General features: G+C 38.8%; 1 protein-coding gene across 2 annotated transcripts in view; it reads right to left on the reverse strand.

Moving 5' to 3' along the window:
• The window catches only part of cntfr (ciliary neurotrophic factor receptor), a 122,232-nt gene that overhangs the window by 48,745 nt on the left and 50,658 nt on the right, over positions 1-22,829 (reverse strand). The window contains exons 3-4 of one of the 2 annotated variants that reach the window (XM_079448443.1): positions 5,740-5,973; positions 3,514-3,747 (exon numbers count right to left, since the gene is read on the reverse strand). In XM_079448443.1, coding sequence (XP_079304569.1) covers positions 3,514-3,747; positions 5,740-5,973 — 468 coding nt within the window. The remainder of the gene's footprint in view (positions 1-3,513; positions 3,748-5,739; positions 5,974-22,829) is intronic. The other variant, XM_079448444.1, reaches the window with a different exon arrangement.

The following is a 22,829-nucleotide window of genomic DNA, read 5'->3' on the forward strand; positions in this document are numbered from 1 at the left end:
GTTCTGCTTAAACCTAAAAAATCAAGTATAACAAGGTATTTGAGAGAGCATTATTAATGTTGGAAACTATTTTGAAATGATGATTAAATTCATTTACAAAGACATGTGAACTTGGACCACAAAACCAACCAAATAGTACATTTTTTTATATAAATAAAAAAGCTTTCCATTGATGTATGATGATTTGTATTCTAAAATTATTTAGAAAATCGCCTTTAAAGTTGTCTATCAGAGGCACTGTAGCAGACCATTGCTAAGAAGAAACAGGTTTGTTTTAACACTCTCTATTGGTTTACCGCTGTAATGGTGTTGTGGAGAGTAGATTAGCAAACTTGAGTTTGTAGGCACGTTTCCAGCCATTTTTGCTGCATCATCTCACAAAAATAACGTTTTGATATATTTATGGTAGGAAATAAACAAAATATCATAATGGATCATGATCTTTACTTAATTTTCGAATGATATGTGGTTAAATCGATAATTTGGACCCGTACAATTTATTGTTGGCTATTGCTACAAATGTACCGTGTCACATATGGTTGCGCACTTACCAATATAAATAGACCAAATATATTACACGTTTATTCTCAGATAGTCATTCCAAAGTGCAACATCTTCTAAATATTGTCATATTTTAACAAACACTGTTTGAAGTAAGCGTTAAGTATTCTTGAAGTACCTTAAATTCTGACTGGATTATGCACCGGGCTTGTGTTGGGCAGTTCACACTGGTTAATAAGCCTACATTTCAATGAACACGAACAAAGATTTCACAAACAAAAACATCTTAACTACTGGGAAAATCATAACTTTACTCCATGATTGCTCAGTTAAATGTATCCCACAAACTTTGGTTTTGATAGATCACTGAGGAATCTGTTTTGAAGAACTACAAGATTCCCCTGAGAAATGGCCAGACCCAATTGTTCGCCCCTAAGTGTTTCTGTAACATTTCCAGGGTGTCCGACGTACTTGCGGAGGCTGTCTCCCTGTGTGTGGGATTGGGTCCATGCCACTCTCATTTAAACACTTATAGCTGCAGAACTTATCTTGTTTGCCGAGTCGGCTTGACCGTGACCCTGCCACTATGAGAGAGAAACAGCAGTCACATGTCCCACCAGACATAAGCTTAAAATCTGTTTCAGTGCAGAACACACACATAGTGAAATACTGTTTTCACATTTGTTTGTTTATTAAGATGGGATCAAACTGATCAGCGACTGATAACAAGAAGACGCTATGTAGCCCACACGAGAAGGTTGTTATATTTCTCAGAATTGGCTATTTTTAAGCTTCGTAGTTTTCAGTCATCAAAAATGACAAAGTAGGCACACATTCATACAGTAAAATACATATTTTTGTGAAGCTGGGTTGGCTGAGGACAAATATTTGAAGAAAGTATGTGTTTTTAAATCAACTTCGTAAAAGACAAAATTACTCAAATTTCTAACAACACTTAAAGGTATCAAATTTGTTGTTGGTTGTTTCCTCAAAAAATCCTAAAAATGAGCATTTCATAACTTGAAAAACCTTTCCATTCCTATTTGTGTCACCCAAAAACCCCGCTGATTCGATTTCACTGCTACGTGAGACAAACAATGGAGATATTAAAGAGATCTCATTAGAGGTTTGTCTCTCCTACAGAGACAGACAAAACAACAACAAACTGATTCCTCAAAAGCCCATCTAAACTGTGCTCTTTTTAACATGGTGGTATCAATGTAAGTCTAAAATTCTGTTGGATGAATTGAACCGTTTTATCAATCGTGGGATCTCGTTCAGTCTCTCCCAGGAGTGATATACGCAATATGCAAACGTGGCTGATGAAGCGTATTCCTCATCATACTCTCATAAGAGGACTCATCTCTACTTTTCTCCTCTCCGTTACTCTAATTTGATTAGTCAATGCATTTGCTGTCAGGCGGCATTATGGGTAACATCTTGTCACATAATATTGATTACGGTGCTTTGCACATTTGCCACAGCGTAGCAGTTCATAATTTCGCCCTGGTTTTTCTGAGAGCGAAAGATAAAGTCAAAATATTATTTAAAGCAAGGTAACAGACACAGTTTCTGCAATCTCATATTAATATATAGAGAAGTATTGCACACTTCGTATCCTCGAAGAGCATTTAGTTTGATCACATTTATAAAAGTCAGATACTGCTGTACGGTTATTTCCGATTATTTAAGAACCCTTGTTACATAACGTTTCCAATACCTTTAAGAACCCACAGAAATACAATGTCATGCTGCCAACGTCGTTTCTGACAAGTTGACCATGTTAAGTATGAGAAGCCAGCACGTTAACTGTGTAAATAGGTCAGAATGTATTAAACAAAATGTTAGCCCCCCCTCTAAAGTTTAATTCCCCCTTTTTGTACTTATTTGTAAAATGCTATTCAAACATTCAGATGAACATAAAAAGAAATTGCTTTTAATTCTTGTTCTTCATGAAATGCAAGACAATTGGCCCTTATAACAGAACAAGAGAAAAGTCTAATAAACTTTGTTCATGTTCTGACATACAGTAGATCACTTTGTGTTTGCAGGTCAGCAGGGGGATGACCATTTCTAATGGTTTCTAATCTGTCAGATTGGCTAATATATGGGTGCAATAACACTCCACAAGCCTTCATCGGCTCCTGTCGGAAACATTTAAAGTGCTGACAATGACCAGACACGTGTGGAATCTTCATACGCAAAACTCTTAAGTACATATCACCCACCTTTGCGTGATAGTTTCTTTTTACTACGTCTTTAGCAAACAACCCATTGGAAGTGTTGTACTTTTGACTCGGTATAACAAATTATACCAGAACGCCAAACATGAAAAAGTTTGTTGATTCTGCTAATGATCCCGTTCAACAACACCTGAACCGGGCTGTAGAGAGCACCAGGCTTAGCATCTTCTGTGATGTCATGCTGTAGCCTATCTTAAAATATCCAGTACTTCCTATTATTCTACTCCCCGAATACGTAAAACACAAATCTCGCACCCCTGCGAGCGACTCCCACACAGATAGAAACAGCTGCTTGAGAAGATAAAGGAGAAGATTTGAGATTCGGGGTCGCATGTACTGAGAGCCGACTGCGCTCATACAATGAAGTTTGTTGTTAATAAATAGACTCTGTTGACAACACAGTTAGAACGTCCTCTGAAGAAAGGGTAATCAGTGGCCGAAGTAAGCGCAGGCTTCTTTGGGTTAAGAAGTGTCGGGGTAAATGTGGTGCGGGGTCATTCAGAGTTTCTCGAAGGATAGAGCGAATAAGAGAGAGAAGATATTGAGATAAAAAGATAGATCGCTCAGTAGGATCAAGATCTGAGAAGAGGAAAATCCAAGATAGTCTTAGGAGGCCAACCACAACCAATACACAATTGGATATGTGAGCAATAACAGTAAAATCACAAGAACTAAAATAACAAAAACGAAGAGAGAAAGACTAACTTATATTAATCTTGTATTTTAATTATCGTCTATAAAAAACTGAACCACATGATGATTCACTTACGTCCAACGCGGAGATTGATCTGGTCACGTCGCTGGCCGTCAGGGTTCTGGAAACAGGTGTACAGACCGTTGCTACTCATGTCCACGTTCATCAGGATAAGCCGAGGTCCTTCTTCGCGTCTGCGAGCTTTCACGTCCGTACCGTTCACCTTCCACGTCACTGAGGCGTCATTGTTCAGAGGGCCACATCGCAATGTGACTTCACTTCCTATCTTCTCGTACTGAATCCTGGCACCTGTGGAAACAATGAAAAGGTCAAAGTCATCAAAGAACCGCCTGTAACATCACAGATGGCAACATCTGTATATGTAACCGTGTCTGAGGACTTCAAAGTTAGATCTGCCAGACAAAGCTTGTTTTAGACTGTCACATTGAATTAGGTTTTAGAAAACAATCTCTCTCTGCATGGGGTTACAGAGAGAGAATAGTAAATAAACAAAACGTTTCCATTGTTTGGTTGGCTTAGGTTGAATATGAATGTCTTTTGCATTCCATAAACGAATATCAACAAGTTATTTTGCTACAGTACTTTTGATCATTAATGTGTCATTTAATCATTAGTGTTGAGGAGGCTCCTTTAAAAGTTAAGCTCAAGCTAAATTAAAAGTTAAAGCAATTTTTGTATTGAAATCACTGTAAACGGACAGTTTTAATGGTACAGTGTGTCATTTTCATTGCAAGAGGGTACAAAACAACAACAAAGTCGTAGCTTCGTGACACTGAATCGTGGGAAGATGTTTTGCCAGTGGAATTTAATCAGACAGGACTCACAAATCATGCTCATGGATGACGTATTGAAATAACGTTGAAGTATTATGTATGTAATAGAAACAAGAGCGGCATGCCAGACCTGCCATGATTCTGCCTCATCATGTCAAGTCTTTCTTGGTCTTGTGGCAGAATCATGGCAGGGCCTCATGTTTTGTTTGGAGAGACAGGGCCTCATGTATTATGTCGGTCACGATTTGCACCATCGTGGGAAGTGTTTTGTTTCATTATTATATTTTAGTTACATTCCTGTTCACTCTCCATCTTGGGGTTTTGTTTAATATTATTAAAGTTATTCGTAATCGCACTGCTGCCTGCGCTTGGTTTCTTCTCCCACCCCATAATTCCTGACAAGACCAGTGGTTCTCAGACTTTTCAGATCAAGTACCACCTAAAGACCGCCGTAGAAAATCATATGAATAAACACTCATTATTATTATTAATAATACAAACAGGTTCTTATTTACCAGCTGCCATCAAACCGAATAACATGTTTTTCCATGTTTTTCAAGTTCGTCAGCAGTAATGGTGGACATAAAAAACTTTTCTGTAGTGGACTGTAAACAGGGCTCTGTAAATTACTTTTATGGGGGATTTATTAACTTTGTGGGGATTTGCAGGAAGACTGTAAACCTATATTAAAGAAAAACAATGTGGAAATGATATTTAACACAGGAGACAAATAAATATACGTATACTTTAACATAAAGTGAACAGCTGTTGCACGCAGCTCATCGAAAGAGAGAGAGAGAGAGCGAGAGACGCACAAAAGCCTTTATTATTGTTTTATTGAGTACAAAATACAACAAACTGCCATCAATAACTTTCAAAAGAAGATAATCTGGTAGCGAAGGCTCAACACATTAGAACCATATTACTTCCAGACAAAACAAATAAAATAGTATTGCATAAAACATAAACAATAAAGTAAATAATATAAAAAGAATATAATTACAACAGATTATACAATAAACAATAAATTAAATAATTGTCATGCGCTTTTCTGCTTCCGCTCTGTTTTTGAGCTGTCTGCTACATCGACCAATGATAAATAAACGATAATTCATACAACTATATAAGCGCACATATACAGACTTTAAAGCAATGCAATGCAGTAATACTGTCAACACATACTATTCGTGTATGTATGACATCAAAGTACCATGGGAGTGTTCTGAAAGCATCCAGAGCTGTCTGCTCCCGCAGTACTTTAATGTCATATACCATATGTGTTAAAAGGTGGTGATCAGAGAATCTGCATCTCTTCACTTTAAAAAAAGGTTGTGCTTCCAGATTAATGCTTCTGGGTGTGGAGTTTGAATGTCCAGATGCATGTGGCCATATAGTTTGTTAAAAAGAGTGGGACACAGTCACATGGGCATAAATGCTTAACTGGTTGTGAAAACTGAATCGTAAGTGGAATGAGTGAAGTAAAGGGTGGAAAAAAGATACCACTTACGTCCAACGCGAAGATTGATCTGGTCGCGGCGCTGGCCGTCAGGGTACAGAAAACAGCTGTACACCCCATTGCTACTCATGTCCACGTCCAAAAGGATCAGCCGTGGTCCCTCCTCCCGTCTGCGAGCCTTCACGTCTGTACCGTTAACCTTCCACGTCACTGAGGCGTCATTGTCCAGAGAGCCACACTGCATGGTGACATCACTTCCTATCCTCTCATACTGAATTCTGGCACCTGAGGAAACAAAGCAACATCATCATGTAACATTTTGTCCAACTACACTGATTCATACCAACAAAAGTAATCCAACTAATCTGTTTTAAAAACTTCTCGTGTTACTGAGAAAATGTATCTGCGTCGCCAATTTTAGCACGTTACTCCCAGACGCTGTATTTGTTCTTCTTTATATGAAAAGGGAAGTAGCAATTCACTAGTTTCACAAGATGGCGCTGGTGAGCTTTCGGAACGCCAGGGTCGGCAGACTAATTTCTGGTCGTATATCACAGGATTCTTCAAAGGAGGATTCTTTGGTGGGCAAATATGGGTGTTTTTCAGATAAAAACAAGAACGTAATAAATCAGCGATATAACAGATCCTCTTTACATTGCTGAGCACTTCGTTGAGCCAAAACAACTCGATAGTGCTTTACGAGTGGAAATTAGTCTGCCGACCCTGGCGTCGCAAAAGGTCACCGCCGCCATCTTGTGCAATTAGCCCATTGTTTTCCCACAGAATCTGTTTGACATCATTGTTGCTAAAGGCCTTGACATCAGATGAAAATAATCACGTTGAAACTGCGACTAATGCCGTGTAGATGTCCACTGTCATGCGACAACCAGAAGATAAAGGAAACAGCAAACAAACAAAACTAAGTAAACACATCAATGCTCCTTCTGAACATTCATTTTGGCTTTGAGGCTCCTATAGTGCAAAGGGTATTGACTTTTTGCACTTTCTTCATCCCACTGACCTGACTTACTACCCCTGTAGCCTAATCCACACACACTAGTCCTCTGGGAAAACCAAATCCATGAATTTAACATTTCCTCCGATGTCAAAGCTTGTAACATCACAGTGTTGAATAAAATTGAATAAGAAAGGCCAGTGTGATCAAGTGAAAAGGACAACGAAAGTGGCGACTACCTTTTGTAACACAGGCATGTCCACAAGAGAGCAACTCGGTTCAGATAACATGATAAACAGTAATAAATTTGCGCTGCAAATTTACTGCTTACAGAAAGCATGTTGCTATCTTTGAAGATAGATTCATGAAATGAGCAATGGCAAGTGAAATCAACATCTTTTGTGTATGGGACAGGGCCGGATTTACCTCTTATTGGGACATAGGCAAAAGAGATATATAATGTAAATGGCATGTAATAGCCTATACTTTAACAACAAGTAAAAGGTTCCTTTTCTTAAATGCACACCCATCCACGATTGAAATAATAATAGTACCAATAAAAACATTATATTTATAATCATTATAGAATGCCTATGCATGAATCCAGCCCTGCTTGGGACAAAAGGCAAACACCGTTAAACATTTCTCTTTAAATGGCCTTCTGTACAGTATGTCAACCTGTTGTTTGCAAAGATCTTTTATTTTACAAAAGTAAAATCAAAGTTACTTTTCTATTTTAGTCCATCAAAACTTCAACACGCATCTTTCATCACCTTGTTCTGTGTTTTTACAGCCGACTCTTGTGAATGACTTGATGTCTTCTGATTTCATCATTCTCATTCTGCTTCTATGCATTCCCTTCAGCTGTAAATTAGGGATAATTATAAGCTCTTCACATTAAACTTAGCTCTGACGTATCACATGCAATTACACTAATTTGTGTTCAATAAAGCTCGGCAAGGCCGTATCATTTCTCTCCGCTTCTTTAATTGTGTCCATTGACAAAAGCATCATCATTTTCACATGTTCGAAATAAGGGGCTAAAAGCCTATATCAGTGCGGAACTTCACAAAAACCCATTTTGCAGTTCTGTTTTATGAGAAATCCTTGGAAGAAAATTCTTTGAGCGAAATCTCTGTGAAAGCCTGTGAGATATCTTCCCTCCAAATTATCTTCAGTACGGAAGTGGATGCTTTGCCCTCTTTTGTGGATTCTCATTTAGAGATTGTCTCACTTTTGCTGGAGCGTTCTGTTGCGGAGCCTCAAATCCATTTCTTGTTTCCTTGCTCATCTCTTGGCAGGCAGCGATAGGATATGACCATTGGCATGACAACAAAGCTCATGAACAGAAATAGCCTGTATTTGTTACGTTTCGAACGCTTCATTCTTATAACACAATCAGCAGGTACGTTTAGGGCCCTAAAGTGTGAATTAAGCCTGCCTTGAAGTGTTGACACAAAAAATGGGCATTCCTTTTTAAATCATCACTTTCCAACTATTCATCGTATAATACCTTTTATCTTCAAACAAACACAAAAATATAAGCTAAACAATATTCCATCCTACCATACAGATTTCCCCTGAACATAGCATGCACGGCTTCAAGGGCAAAGAGTATGAAAGCCCTATTAGGAATAAGATGGAAAGGAAAAACATGGTTGAAGTTTAAGGGAGCAGTCAAACTGACACTCAGTAATGTAGACGTAAACCGGCTACAAAGGTGAGCGAAGGCGTCATGTAGAGATGAGAGAAGAGGGACTTAACACCCACATGGAAGTGCTAAAGGTTTTATGAGCAGGACATATGCAGTGTTGCTTGTGGAGGGAATTCTTGACCGGCCAATAGACTACCGGGCGGACAGCTAGATTTCCTGGCTAGATGAGGAACAGCTGTCCTTCTCATACATAGAGCCATAACGCAAAGGAGTTGACAGAAGTAGTCTCTGTAAAATTAGATCTTAGTCTTGGGTTCTCAAGCTCAACCAGCAGCAGTAGCCTACTAATATTCAAATTTACAACGGATGCTCAGTGGCATTTGAAAGTGTCTGAATGTTAATTTCTTAAATCTCACGTCACATTTTTTAACCTACTGGAACTAGCAGGCCGTCTTTGATCAACTAGCTAGCAAGCCTAAAGCCATATTCAGCAAGCTTGGAATCGCATGCTAATGTTTTCTATTAAACCCGTAGACATTGATTTAAATGCACCTAAACAAAATCACGTTTATACACCCTCCAAATTTGAGTTTTTGAATTGCAAAAGTGTACAAAAGTTAATAAGTGAAAACTATGACTGCAGGCTGAGGGTGGATGAAGTTTTCCCTCCCTGGCTAATATTGTATGGCACAGACGGATTTCACACAAACAAAGGTCATGAAATGCCTCGTGCTCTGGAAAGGTCAATAGGATTAGAAAGTATCAGATTGATACAACACGGATCAGACAGCTTCATCTTGTTCCTGTTGGCTCCCGGGCTTGAGAATGTGGGTTTTCTACTTTGTTTATTTTCGTACACTTGTCGGGGGGATGCTTGCTAACGCCCAGATGCCGGAGCTGTTCCTCATTTTCTCTCTTCTCTCAGACCTCCCGTGATGCACCACATGGTGGTCGAACACCAGGACTACTTTCACAACCTTCTTTTGTATCTGTGATCTGGTAAAACATGACTACTATAACATAAACAATGGCCACAACTCCATTCAACTATATTCAACAACAATGTGTTAAATCATGCTGCAGTATGATATTTGATGTTTATATTGTTCTGCAACTGGAAACAGCCTTTAGGGAGTTTGTCTAATAAGTACTCGGCCAAATGTGTTGTGTACTAACCGTCTAAATGATACAACCACATTTGATACTGGATGCCAGGGTGTCTCTTTTTCAGGCAAAAACTTTGACCAAGTGTCTTATTAAATAACTTTTTATATAACAACACTTTTCCAACACTGAATGGAAAAATGATTAAGATCGAATGTGGCCAATGTACTGTGCGGTGCAGGTGTCTGTTTCAAAACAATTGTCTACTTTCATTATAGTCATATATTGTAACATGTAAGTATCTGAACCCTTGCTTTATTGTATGATTTCTTCTTTTTTTTATGGATGGTTATCTCCCCAATTGAACGCACAATGGTACTTTTGATAAAAACTCGCTTTGTTTTCAAAGACACATGACCAGCCTGCTAGAGGAGAAACAGGATGTTCAACTCAACAGCCCCTTGTGATGGAGAACAACATGGGGCAATTCTCCAATGCAAATTTGGAGACACACCCAAAACCACAACACAAAGACAACCCAGATTGAACTGGATTTTAATCTCAGAAACGCACTCCAGCAACAGCACTCCCTTCATTTGCTAATACACAGCAACATGCTTCTTTGGCATTTCAAGTGTTAAGATGAGGTCTGACATCTGTTGACAGGAGATGCAGATATATGGAGCTGCTCTTAGTTTGCAGGCGTCTTGGAATTGGACATTTTGGGAGTGACGCTGGTAGTATAACACAGCGTATTAGGTGGATAGATAGCATATGATAGAATCTGAGCCAGTAGTGTTATCATTTCCCTGGTAGAGCATTAAACAGATCATATTAAAACATCCCTATCATGGTTCTGGCAACGTCAGTTTATTGCAGCAATTGGAGCAAACAGTATGTTGCCATGGTGGTAGTGATGTTATGCAGTGATTATCATGGTTGGGAAATAATCAGGGATCTTAATGTTTCACTGTGTCGTAAGTGTGCTTCCATCATCAGCTATTTCTTTCACAAAAAATCAATAAAAAGATTATCCTATTAATATTTAATATATTTATATATAAATCATATTTGTTTTGTTACTGCTGTTTTTGTTTAAGTGTTTTCTGTAAAGACGATATGCAACAATGCTTGGTGGGAAAGTTCTGTTAAAGAGCATGAAAAATTATAATACAGGTTTGGAATGACATGAGAGTCATTTTGGGTAAACAATTGCTTTAATATCTCCTATTAATCTGTGTTCCATTGCCAATGCTCAGATTGCATAAAATAATGATCCACAAAAAATTCTCTTAGCAACCACTTTGCAGAAATAGATCATGCAATGCCGTAACATGTTTTGCGGGTGTCCAAACAAAAAGCATCAGGTGTGTTATACACCTGCCTCTGTGAACTTTATTAATGAGGCTTTACCCCTTGTGTGTTTTTAGTGGGTATTAAGAGTGTGGAAATGAATGCATGACATTTTTCCAAAAGTGACAGTGTATTATTTATTACCTGTGGCATTCTATTGTTCTTTCAGCGGAGACCATGTAACCAACACCATTTGTGACGCTGCAGCTGTGGCTAGTTGGGACAAAACTCCACATGACAAAAATACATCATTTATCAGCAAGTGATGTATTGTGCCTGCATTATTGCATCATGTTATGTCACAGAGACGAATGTCAGTTATGCACAAATAGAATCACACTCCAGCTCTGTGTGTGTGAGCAGAGATCCTGCCTTGGCATTTTAGAATGAAATAAATTGTCGTCAGTCCAAAACCGTTCATATTTGAAGAAACACCTTGGGCCAGGAACTTCTGGGATGCACTGTGCACTGGTAAGAAGCCAAATCAAAAAGCATTTATAATAGTGAGAAGTTTAAATCGACAGGTACAGTAAATCCACGTTTCAATGAGGCTGGTCCTAAAGCAACACAAAAAATAAAGCAATTAAAAATTCCTTTACTCACCTTCGAGATGTTCTGTATTAATTTCTTTGTTCTGATGAACACAGAGAAATATATTTGGAAGAATGCTTATAACCAAACAGATCTTGCCCCCCAAAGACTCCCATTGTAGGAAAAAGTACTTTAAAATTCTTTTGTTCTGTTGAACAGAAAAGAAGACATTTTGAAAGATGTAGGACAGCAAACATTTCTGGGGCACTTTTGACTACCATTGTCATTTTTACAACTATGGGAGTCAATGGGGGGCAAAATCTGTTTGGTTATAAGCATTCTTCCAAATATCTTTCTCCGTGTTCATCAGAACAAAGACACTTATACAGATTTGTAACATTTTTGGGTGAGGTATCCCTTTAAAATCTTCTTGCTTATAGACAATTGATTCCTCGGATTTATAAACAAATGTTATAGTCCTTAAAATCAACTGTGACAGACAGCAACTTCACTTCCACTGTAAAATCTAGTTTAAGTTTCAAGAGCAATTTGTTGTTCAGAGCCCCAAGAATTTTTTCTCTTTGTGAAGTTAATGGCTTGTACCTGCTGCATTGGCCTCTGGGCCTTGGAGAAAAGTACGCCTTTAAACCAAGATTACTTGCACATGTATTCTCCCGCTCTACCTACACTCTGCTTTGAGCGGGCGAATTGCGTGGCCTTGCCAATGGAATGTAAACATCCCATGGCAGGCTAGTGTCAGCGGCCCCCTTGTCCTCCCCAACAGGGGAGGGAAACCTGCTGCACGCCCCTCTTCCTCCAACAGCACAAATGTCCTCCAGCAGCGATCACAGATGAGCCGTGCAAAATGAAGAGAAAAGGAAGCTGGATGTCATTACAAGGCGCTCCATAGTTTACAGCCAAAACACGAGGCCTGAAACCAACAATCGGCCCTACCGTACCACGTGTTCCCAGTCCCCCTAGCAGGGTGGCGGCAAGAAGGAACAGGGAGGGAACTCGCACCAGAAGGGGTCAGAACAAAGCCTGGCCCTTGTTTTTAAAGTCTGTTTTGACAGACACTCCGAGCATCAACAACGCTTGGCGTAATTTGTCTCCATTTGCTCAGCAGTTGCTATCGTTTCCCTCTATAAATCCTGATGCAAAGGGTCTTTTTAAGATTTTGACGTGCTTATGTCGAAAGGGTACATTCTTAGGAGTGAAATTTGATGACATGGTGCAAAGTATGTACTCTTGATTTAAAATCGTTGCTAGGCTAAACGAAACACAAAGCATTTTTGAGACCATGCCAGTGTTTAGAGCCAAAATAGCACTCTTAGATCATTTATCATGTCAAGCATAGGCATGTCTCAGAAAGAAAAAGAGATAAATCATTTTTCTGATGAGAAAAATGTACCAGGGTTTACAACATCTCTAGACAAGAGGAATGGCTGACAGGAAAATGAAATTATTTGAACTGAGATCAAGAATATTACTGTATGAATCTAAAGTTGGGGTACATTTGTTCAAGCTGATGAACAAAAAAACATTGACAGCCAATCAAATTGAAATGTCTTGTGCACTTAAAATGTTAAACTTTAGTATGCAAGCATAAAATAATCCGCTGGTGTGGACGCTAGTAGTTGTTCTTTGTGTGAACTAGCCTAGTGCAGAGGGCCTGTATAATTCACCTAGTTAATGAATTTCAACACTGAAGCATAGCAACACTGCATGCTAAAACACTCTCTAAATTCACCCCTTTTAAGGCAAAACTGCAACTGCATACATTTTAGTGTAGATATATGGGTATAGATATCTAGTTTGTCATGTCATATATCACGCATATAACGTATAACAAATCACCTGTTTTGTAATAAAACCAAACCAAAGAAAACACCCAAACGTTTAATCAAATTGCGTCTTTAAAAGCTGGCGGCAATTTCTCTTTTTGTGTATAATGTTAGGTTCATTTCACTTCTGATCTGACATCAACTTGAGTTGAAAAAGAATGCACTTTTTCAACTCACATCAGTGAGGCAGGGCCATTTCAATCTAAAAGTGCAGCCCATGTTGATCAAGACCTAATCTTCACCACAGCAAGTCTATTGAGAGAAGCCGAGGTAACTGGGCTGGCAGAGTGATGGCAGACAGGAGGGAGGAGAAACGGCGACTGCAGCTGTTTGCTCGGAGATGCTCTCGTTTGTGAAGGGTACACGCTCCGTCAGGCCAAAGGGGTGTTTACTGACAGGGCTGCTTTGTATTCCTCACTATTGCTCACCATGAGAAATGCTTTCATAACACAGCCCTATGCTCTCGGTTCTTTCTTTTATCTATTCTGTCTTCTTTTCCATCTGCTTTTCCACTGTAGCGTCCATCTCAATTCATAGCAACCCTCCCTAAACTGACAATGGTGAGCAACCAAAAGCTGCCGTGACTCCATCCAAATCTTGCTGTAACCACAGGGTAATTCATACGTGATTGTGGCACTAAATGGCCCTTCTTTGAGCTTGCACAGATCGCACACTACTTGCCGAACCCCGCTACCAGCAGAATAACAACGTGCAGGTCTTGTTTGGATAACACTCACCGCTAATCTGACTTCAGCCCGGAAGGGAGGACCTGTTCGTGAGTGTCGCTGGAATAACAGTTCCATTTGAAGAAAACAATGAAACGTGTGGGTGGTTCTTCCACAGAGTAGGGAATGTTTCCACTGACACTGGGTCTTTTAAAAGGCTGAACGAGTGATGGATTCCTCTGACCTGTCATTGGATGATGAATGTTACCTTGTAGGATCTTGTAGTCACCTATGCAGCAAAATTGAGGCATGTGGTGCCAACAACACCTCCCCGAGGTTTGTGTTACTCAGGTTGTTTGATTTTGATCACACACATTTCGATATAAGATGTTGTGTTTGTCCAAATCAAAGTAAAAACATGTCCAATTCAAGATGATGAAAAAACACTCAAATGTTTTTGTATAGAACGGGTTAGGGGTGGAACTTCAGGCTGGCATTTTAAATATTCATACATTCACATCATACAGATGTAGTCATTTTGTACAAATGTATTCCCAATCGTAAAAGGGTTTTCCCATGAAATCAGGCTGAAAGAGTGCATTCTTGTGTTCACTCTAGACGAAGGGCAGTTGAGTGGAACACAATGCAGGAGTCTTGAAACCATCCCTTCTCAAGTGCTGGTCAAGTACTTGAGCGCTCTGAATGATCCAAATGCACAGTAGTAGCAATTATAAAACTTTTACAAATTAGCATAACAGTTAAGGCGGCCAAAATTCACATGCATTTTGTCTTTCAGGAACAAAATGTTATTTGTGCAGCTAGAGGTTGCAAAACAATAACAAAGATGTTAATTTATCTGGAATTAAATGCTGGAAACTTTGGGAAACACTGTGCTGGTGGGTTTTGGATATTTTAATGGAAAGATCTAAAATGTTTTTGTTGTGTTTTTGGCTTTATGTGTAATACAGTTTTAGTAATCACATACAGTTTGAACCATAGTTTAACCATGAATGGAGTAATGTGGACTAGCTGCTAACCTACACAGGAAATTAAAGCTTAAAACAGCCATTGTTTTATTTATTATCATTCAGATCTATTTATTTTGAGGCACAACCCGTGTACAGAGAAATTTCGAATGTATGAGACTCATCTTTCAGTAGATTTAATGCTGCTGTCTCATATGCAAAAACATATATTAGATCATGTACATTAATTATACTAATGAGACTACCATCATGACATTTATGGTGATATTAAAACATAATTATTTTTGCACAATTTAACTCAAAGTAGGCTTCAGTTTATTTCCATACTAAATTAAAGTTTACGAGCCAGGGCTCCAAATGACAGTAAGTCCATCTTTACATGGGCATATTTCTGTTCATATATAAATGTAACAATAATCCCTTGACAGGGACTGTGACCTTTAAAAGTTTGGCTAATTGTTGGAACCTAGCGAAAGCCATATTGTTTATCAGACAGAGGATAGATATCGAGCTTGAAGGTTTTTTTGTCTATTGAATTGTAAAAGGTTTCTATCTGTATTATGTAGTGTTGTATGTAGGTGACTCTGAGTTGTAAGTGTGGCGAGAGCTGATATCAAAGGTTAATGCTAGCAACTCTTGATTTCCTGACCCCACTGCTCTAACACGCACCTCTCCGAGAGCGTGTGCAGATGGAGGCATTAAGATTAATGCCCGGAGTTTGCCGCCTGACATCTGTGGGATCTTTGTTTCTTTACACACGCCAATACTCTCTCTTAAATCAAGGCCTCACGCGAGCACAATGCTAGCTTCACTTTGATGAATTAGCACTGCTCGGTTGTAATGAAAAACACAGAATCCATCTCAGTGAGGTAAGAGACTGCTCTTTAGTGTCTTTGGGGGAAAACGCATCTATAACTTTTGGTGATGAGGAAAAAGTGAGTTGGAAAGACTGTGAGGGTGTATTATACAACTATCAACATGGGCTCTGAAGAGCTACTCAGAAGTGCTATGCTTGTGGGTGTAGTGAATGGGGCATAGGACATCAAATGGAGTCTGAAACAGATGGCAGGAATCGTTTTGTTGTCAAAGTAGGGGTCACTTGGCTCAATTTGAATGCCTTGGTGAGTGGTATAGGGGCGACTAATGCTGAACAAGCAGATGCACTCGACTGAATGCCGAAAGAATGTTCGGGCTGTATGTTCAGGCCTGCCCAGCTGACAACACCAGATTCAACAAGCCTAAGGTGATTTACCCATCATAGCTGGCCTCCCATTAGGGGATAGTTGGTTTTTAGCTAGTCTAGATAGACAAGAGCCCACAATTCCTCTTAAACAATCAAACCAGACCAACCTGACCGAGGAAACCGTCTTGGTCCCAGGCTCAAAACAAATAAAACTCCCTAAGAGTGAATCACAGCATGACTGACACATGCGAACATACAAATTTATATACCTGCATATGCGTCCAGAATCAAGACTTGCTATAAGAAACTGCCCACACTTATGTTTACACCCCATGCGAAAACTGCAAGCTGCAACCCACGTTTTATTCTCCGGTGAATGCGCTTGTCAGCAGTTTTAATTGCCAAAGGACCAAAAATAGCAAATTTTTCCCGCAATAACGCATTACGAGACAATGAAGGTCCAGCAGTTTCATCAAGTTTAGCATCAAGTCACGCCTGTCTCGCGTAACTAATCTGATGATATACTCGTGGAACAAAGTGAAAAGCTTAGAGTTGTTCAGGGAGTTATTTTGTCATCGTCAACATCTTTGGCAGGATTAATGAAGGACAAAAATAGAGCGCTTCACCAGACGGATTACAAATGCTTCATTTAATGTGTACAGCTTAATGAGCTCATACAGAATCAGCAACACAGAAGGAGAACATGAAAGCGTGTGATAAACAAAAGTAACAGAAACATAATGTCCTTAACTGACGTGATGACACAAATGCATTTGGCAACGTCAGTCGTGGAGTGCCAAAGTCCTGAAGATATTAGCTCCAACTCTGATCAAGCATGCCTGAGAAAATTTGACCAAAGTCTTCAGGATTACTTGAAATGACATCCAGGTGTGTTAGATTAGGGTTGGCACTAAAATAGGCTAGAAATTTGGACAATTCGTGTTAATGGACACAAATTTTCCCCTTTTTTGGTGTCACTCAGCACGACTTTTTATGTACATGTATTTAGTTATAACATGATACAGGAATTCACACGAATTAGTCACCTTGTAGAATAGGTATGAATTCCCATCAGATTGCGTTGATATATATTTATACCTAAGAAAGATACCGCATATTAAAATACGTTAGACTGAAAGTCGTGCTGACTGACACAAAAACAATAATAGAATAAAGTTTGTGACAATGTCCCGAATTCCCTTGAGACTGGGTGGGGACAGCGGTACTCAGGGCCGACGTTGCATATCTGTGGGTTACACTATAGTGGCATACGACAGTAATTCCCTATTAGTCAATGCCTTCATTGCCATTAGTGACTGTGACATCCTTACACGTTTGTATCCACATGTGTAACAGTGTTCATGTAAATAATGAATATTGAACAAAAAACTGAGGTGTTGCTTCTCTGGTTTCTAGTGTCACAGTGGGTCTGAGCTGTCTGATGCTAGAGAGCCAGGACACGTTTTAAGGTAGTTGTCAAGCAAGAACATAAAACATTAGCAAGTGTTTTGGGAAATCACGAGCACTTGATCTTGGTGCAGAGCTTGAGTCACTGCTTTAGTCATTTATGAAGTCATTATTGTCAAGGGCCACTGACTACATTTACTCTGTTTTTAAAGAGACATGTAACGAAAAACATGACACTGCTTGCTTTTGTGAAGTAAAAAGTTTGCTGTGACATATCTGTATATTTGGCCTGTCCTGATGAACAATAGCGGGTAATATGAAACATTGGAAATGCAAAGGTTAACCAATCATATCAGAAGTCATTTGAATATAAAACAGTCTGCCACCAAGAGTAAACTTTTATGGAAAAGAGAATTACTTTTGTACACATTTTGTTAACATACAATGATCTAGCTGAATTGTATGTAATGGCTTACATTTACACTTTCAACGGTCTATCTGTTATCTAGGCTGATAAAATCAGCTCAGCTGGGAATGGAACCCAAGTACCAACTTGTAATGACTTAAGCATATTCAACACCACATCCTTTTTAAAAAGGATTCATTTATTTTATATAAGACATGGAAAAGCTTTGCCAAGTGTGATGTAGTTAGATAGCTAACGAATCTCATATCCATGTGTTTTTGCCGCGAGATACAATTAAGAAGCAAAGAATGCATTAACAAGGGTGAAGAGCTCTACCCCATAATTTTTATGCCACTCTTATGTTGTTTGTCGGCATGATTCCTTGGTTGTAACAATTATTTATACCACCAAGTTCATCAGAAACCTACATTGAGAAAGTTGTTGAAATATTATAATGTTTTAACCTGATGTTGTTCCAAACCTGAATCTCTCTTCCATTGAACATGAAAACACCATAACTGTGTTATAAATGTGACATCAGTCAAACGTGTTTGTCCTACACCAAAAACACCAAAATTCACTGGAAATGCGGAACCAGAACATTCTTTTGAACATTTCCTTTTCTGTCATATAATGGAGAACTGTACCTTTAAAACTTTACTACTATATGACACATTGTGAAAGTAAGTGCGGTCACATTGATGATTTCCACACAAAATGTGACAAAATGTTCTCAGGGATGAAGGAGGAAAGCACAAAGGAAGACGGCACAGACCTAGAGGAAGAGGGAGAGTAAATGCATTGGTAAGAATAGAATGGTCTTGCTGTTCCGAAGAGCTTGCTGGATCGATACACCCCAGAGGATAAGTAGCCAACCTGCACTGTTTCGGATAATAAGTCCCCATCACCTGAAATCAAACACTGAAACACTGAACATGAGATCCACTCAGGACTGTTGGAGACACTGTCCACTCTACACTGAACTCATCCTGGGCTTATATTACGTCGGGTTAATCGGTATCAGTGTATTAGGGCTCTTAAACCTTAGTGTACCGGTGTCGTGTCTGGTTTGTGTCTTGCTGCTCTCAGGAAATGGAAGCCTAAGCAATAGTTCTGCCAGGAAGAGTCGCAGTATAATAGCTGGTTACATCACTAATTTGTTTACTTAAAGGCATTGTTCACATTCAACATAAATTTTCATGATAATTTACTCACCCCTTTTGTCATCCAAGATGTTTATGTATTTGTTTCTTTAGTCGAAAAGAAATTAAGGTTTTTGATGGAAACATTCCAGGATTATTCTCCATATAGTAGACTTCAATGGACTCCAAATGGTTTCAGTGCAGTTTCAAAGGGCTTTAAACGATACCAGATGATAAATAAGGGTCTTATCTATCAAAAGATAAAAAAATGTATATGCTTTATAAAAACAAATGCTCGCTTTGCTCTGCTCTGGAAATCACACACACTTTACGTTAATAGTACTATCAAACCACTCCAGCTGGTTCAAAACGCAACAGCACGCCTCATCTTCCAACAGCCCAAAAGGGCTCATGTGACTCCCCTTTCATCTCTCTCCACTGGCTACCCGTTGAAGCCCAGATCAGATTTAAGTCACTGATGTTTGCCTACAGGACTATAACCGGATCTGCACCGGCATACTTTCACACCCTCCTACACCCCATCAAGGACCCTGCGTTCAGCAAACTAGTGGCGTCTTGTATTTCCTTCTCATAATGGCAGTAAATTGCTTTCCTGCTCAGTCTACTTCACAACTCCTTCCTGGTGGAATATTCTTCCTAACTCGGTCCGGTTAACCACATCTCTCACAACCTTCAATAAACAACTTAAAACACACCTCTTCTGTGAATACTTGACAGACAAATGAAAAAAAAGTATGTACACTAACCCTCTCTCTTTCTGTCAACAGGTAATGGTCTAGCTTTTGCTGAAACTAGTAACTTTGTATTAGCACCTATTGAATTATTGCTCCTGTATGACATATCGCTTATTGCTCCTTGAACTTTTGTAAGTCACTTTGGATAAAAGTGTCTGTTAAATGACTAAATGTAAATGTAATGTAATAAAAAATGTATCCGGCCGATATCACTTTGTTTATTTAAATGGCGAATCATCAATTCAAATGGAAGTAAACTATGGATTACCTCAAGGATCGGTTTGAGGACCCTTGAAATTCTCTCTTATTTTTCATAGCTATGCAGATGATACTCAGTTGTATATATCATCTAGCCTGGATGAAACATAAACATGTAAATACTTGAAGAGTGCGTTCAGGACATAAAACATTGGATGACTAATTTGATGATGTAATTTTAGAGAGAGACATTACTTTTCAGACCAAATAATGTACATGTATGCAGAATATTGCAGATTACAAATTGCAAAAAGAAGGATGCACTGGTGTCACAGCAAATACCGTTGTAGACACTGGCGTTACCTTCTATACCGTCTTTTGAAAACCACATCTCAAACTTCACAAAATCAGCCTTCTTCCATAGAGACATTGCCAAACTGAGGAATATTCAGTGTATTTCTGATGCAGAAAAACTATTTCATGCATTTAAGACTTCAAGATTTGATTATTGTAATGCACTACTTAGTGCTTGTCCTGCATCAGCATTAAACAAATCACAGTTAGTTCAAAATGCAGCTGTTAGAGTTCTTTCAAAGTCTAGAAAATTTGACCACATAACAACAATTTTTTCATCCCTCACTTAAACTTCCTGATACTATTCGAGGGTCAGACACACTCTCCCAATTTAAGCAAATACACAAAAGTTATGGTGGTACCCATATATTTTACCTCACCGAAAAATGTCCTTTTGCTTTAGACAACAAAACTTATTCTAGAAAAGAGAAAGCAATGGGCAACAGGTACCAAAAAAAACATTTAAAGGGAGAAGCCAAACTTGCGGAATAAAAGGAGCCTATGCTCTTGAAGTAAAAAGGACACATCATTAACCTTCAATTTATTAGGGTCCTGGAGAGGCAACAATCTCAAATAGCCTAAGACGGCAAGGCACATCTTGAGTTGTGTGGTGAAGTTAAGAGGTCCTGTTCCACAATGTGTGTATATAGGGCAACGGATCTAAGAAGACAAGGTACTGTGGTCTATAAGGGAGGAGGAATGAGAATGGGTCAAGTGAGAAAAAGACTGATATATATCCAAAGGCTTGTCATAGACACTACCAGCATGGCTTGGATACCCCAATGACCACTGTATAATCAGCATGATCTTTCTGGTAAAGCTGGTTGACCACAAGGTTGCTAGTTCAGCTAGATAAAGAGCCAACAAAGAAAACCAGCGTTCCATCTACATTAAAGACCGCCATCCAGAATCCAACATATTTTGGTCTTTTCAGCAGCATTTTATTGTGTAAATGCTTTTTGACTGATGAAACCTGGCTTTCTTCACGTGCTTGTGGTCCTGACTGAGTGTCTCAGAAATCTTTTTAGCCCTACAAGCATGTTAAAGCCAACAGTAACCATCCGGGGCAGTGTGGCTTTGGAAATCCAATTCAATCTTCCTTTAAACCAATTTCCCTGCTGGAATCACTTTTTCCAGTTTGGCTGAAAAGGTTACAGACAGAACGTAAGGATGTTTTTCTTACTCTGATAGCTAACATAGAGGACAGAGCATATCATAACAAAGCGATTGTAGCAAAGCTGTGGAGAGCTTCACTTTTTGTGGAAGATAATCTAGACTTTTGGGGTATTTTTGTCATGTATGTTTCAGGTACAGTATGTCTTTTGTTCTAGTTCTATGTTGCATCCCCCCATCCATTTATGTTGCACAACTATTTCAGAACTAGAATTGTGGCTTTTACAGCACAGTACTGCAAATGAATATATATATATATATATATATATATATATATATATATATGTGCATATTATTTTATGAATACTTAATTATCTGTAACTCTACATGACATCTGGCAGTGAATTTATCTGCATAATTTTAAGTGGTGCTCCAGGCACTGTACAAGAAACAACACTTGAGTGGGACAGAGGAAAGTTAATCATGCAATTACAAAACAAAAAAGCATTTGGAAAATGTGTACACTGCCAGGGTTGAAAAATACCTGGTAAATTATTCCTGACACTAGGGATTTAATATTGAAAATCCTCTTTAAGACATCCATATCTTGGAACCTGCACATTTTGTTTGGTGAGTGTGTGTGTAGTGAAGTGAGTGCAGTGAAATAGTAATACACATTACCAGGATCAAACACTTATGCAGATTGGTACCTTAAAGTTGAAGTTTGGTGTCTGTGTAAATACTTTTCTCAATTTATGATGCCCAGACAGCTATAAATAAGCCATTCGTAGTTCGTCTAAGCAGTCTGTTCTATTCATTTCTGACTCCACCAATGGCACGAGTTTAGGCAAGGACTACCTGTCCTAAATGGGTTGGGTATAAGGGGCAGAGGGACCATCCAGTCAATTATTTTGTCTGATGTTGCTAGTGGTGCATGCATTACCTGCTTCATTTGAAATCTTTAGTTTTGAGTCAAAAGCGCAATAGGTGTTTACTTCCATTCTCTCCAAAACCGAGTCATTATGAGTCATATTAAAGGTGCATGCACACAGCGAAATAAAATACAGAAAGGTTGTCCATTCACAACAAAAGTGTGCTGTTTATATAATCTGAAAGAACACATTTGGTTTCTATTTACAACTGAAGTTGACTGTTTATGGAAGTGTGTGATCAAACAGCTGTTGGTTCAAAATTCATTCAATTCTGTTTGGCCATTTTGCTTTATTATATTTTAGTTTATTTAAACCTAGTTTAGCCAGAGTTGGCCATCGGCCACATTACGTATCCACAAAGGAATTGCAAGAGCTAGATACTTACAATTTGGAGAAAGATTATATTTACTATGTGTACTATATGTTATATGTTCAAGAAAACATTCAGCCCATCACAATTAAAAGCAATTTTCATAAAAATACAAAACATGATGGTGGCAGCATCATACCTTGGAATGTTTCTTTGAGGCAGGAATAGGAAAACCCATATGAAGGAAGT

This window comes from Barbatula barbatula (genome assembly GCF_947034865.1).
Source record: "Barbatula barbatula genome assembly, chromosome: 24".
In the NCBI taxonomy this organism is placed as follows: domain Eukaryota; kingdom Metazoa; phylum Chordata; class Actinopteri; order Cypriniformes; family Nemacheilidae; genus Barbatula; species Barbatula barbatula.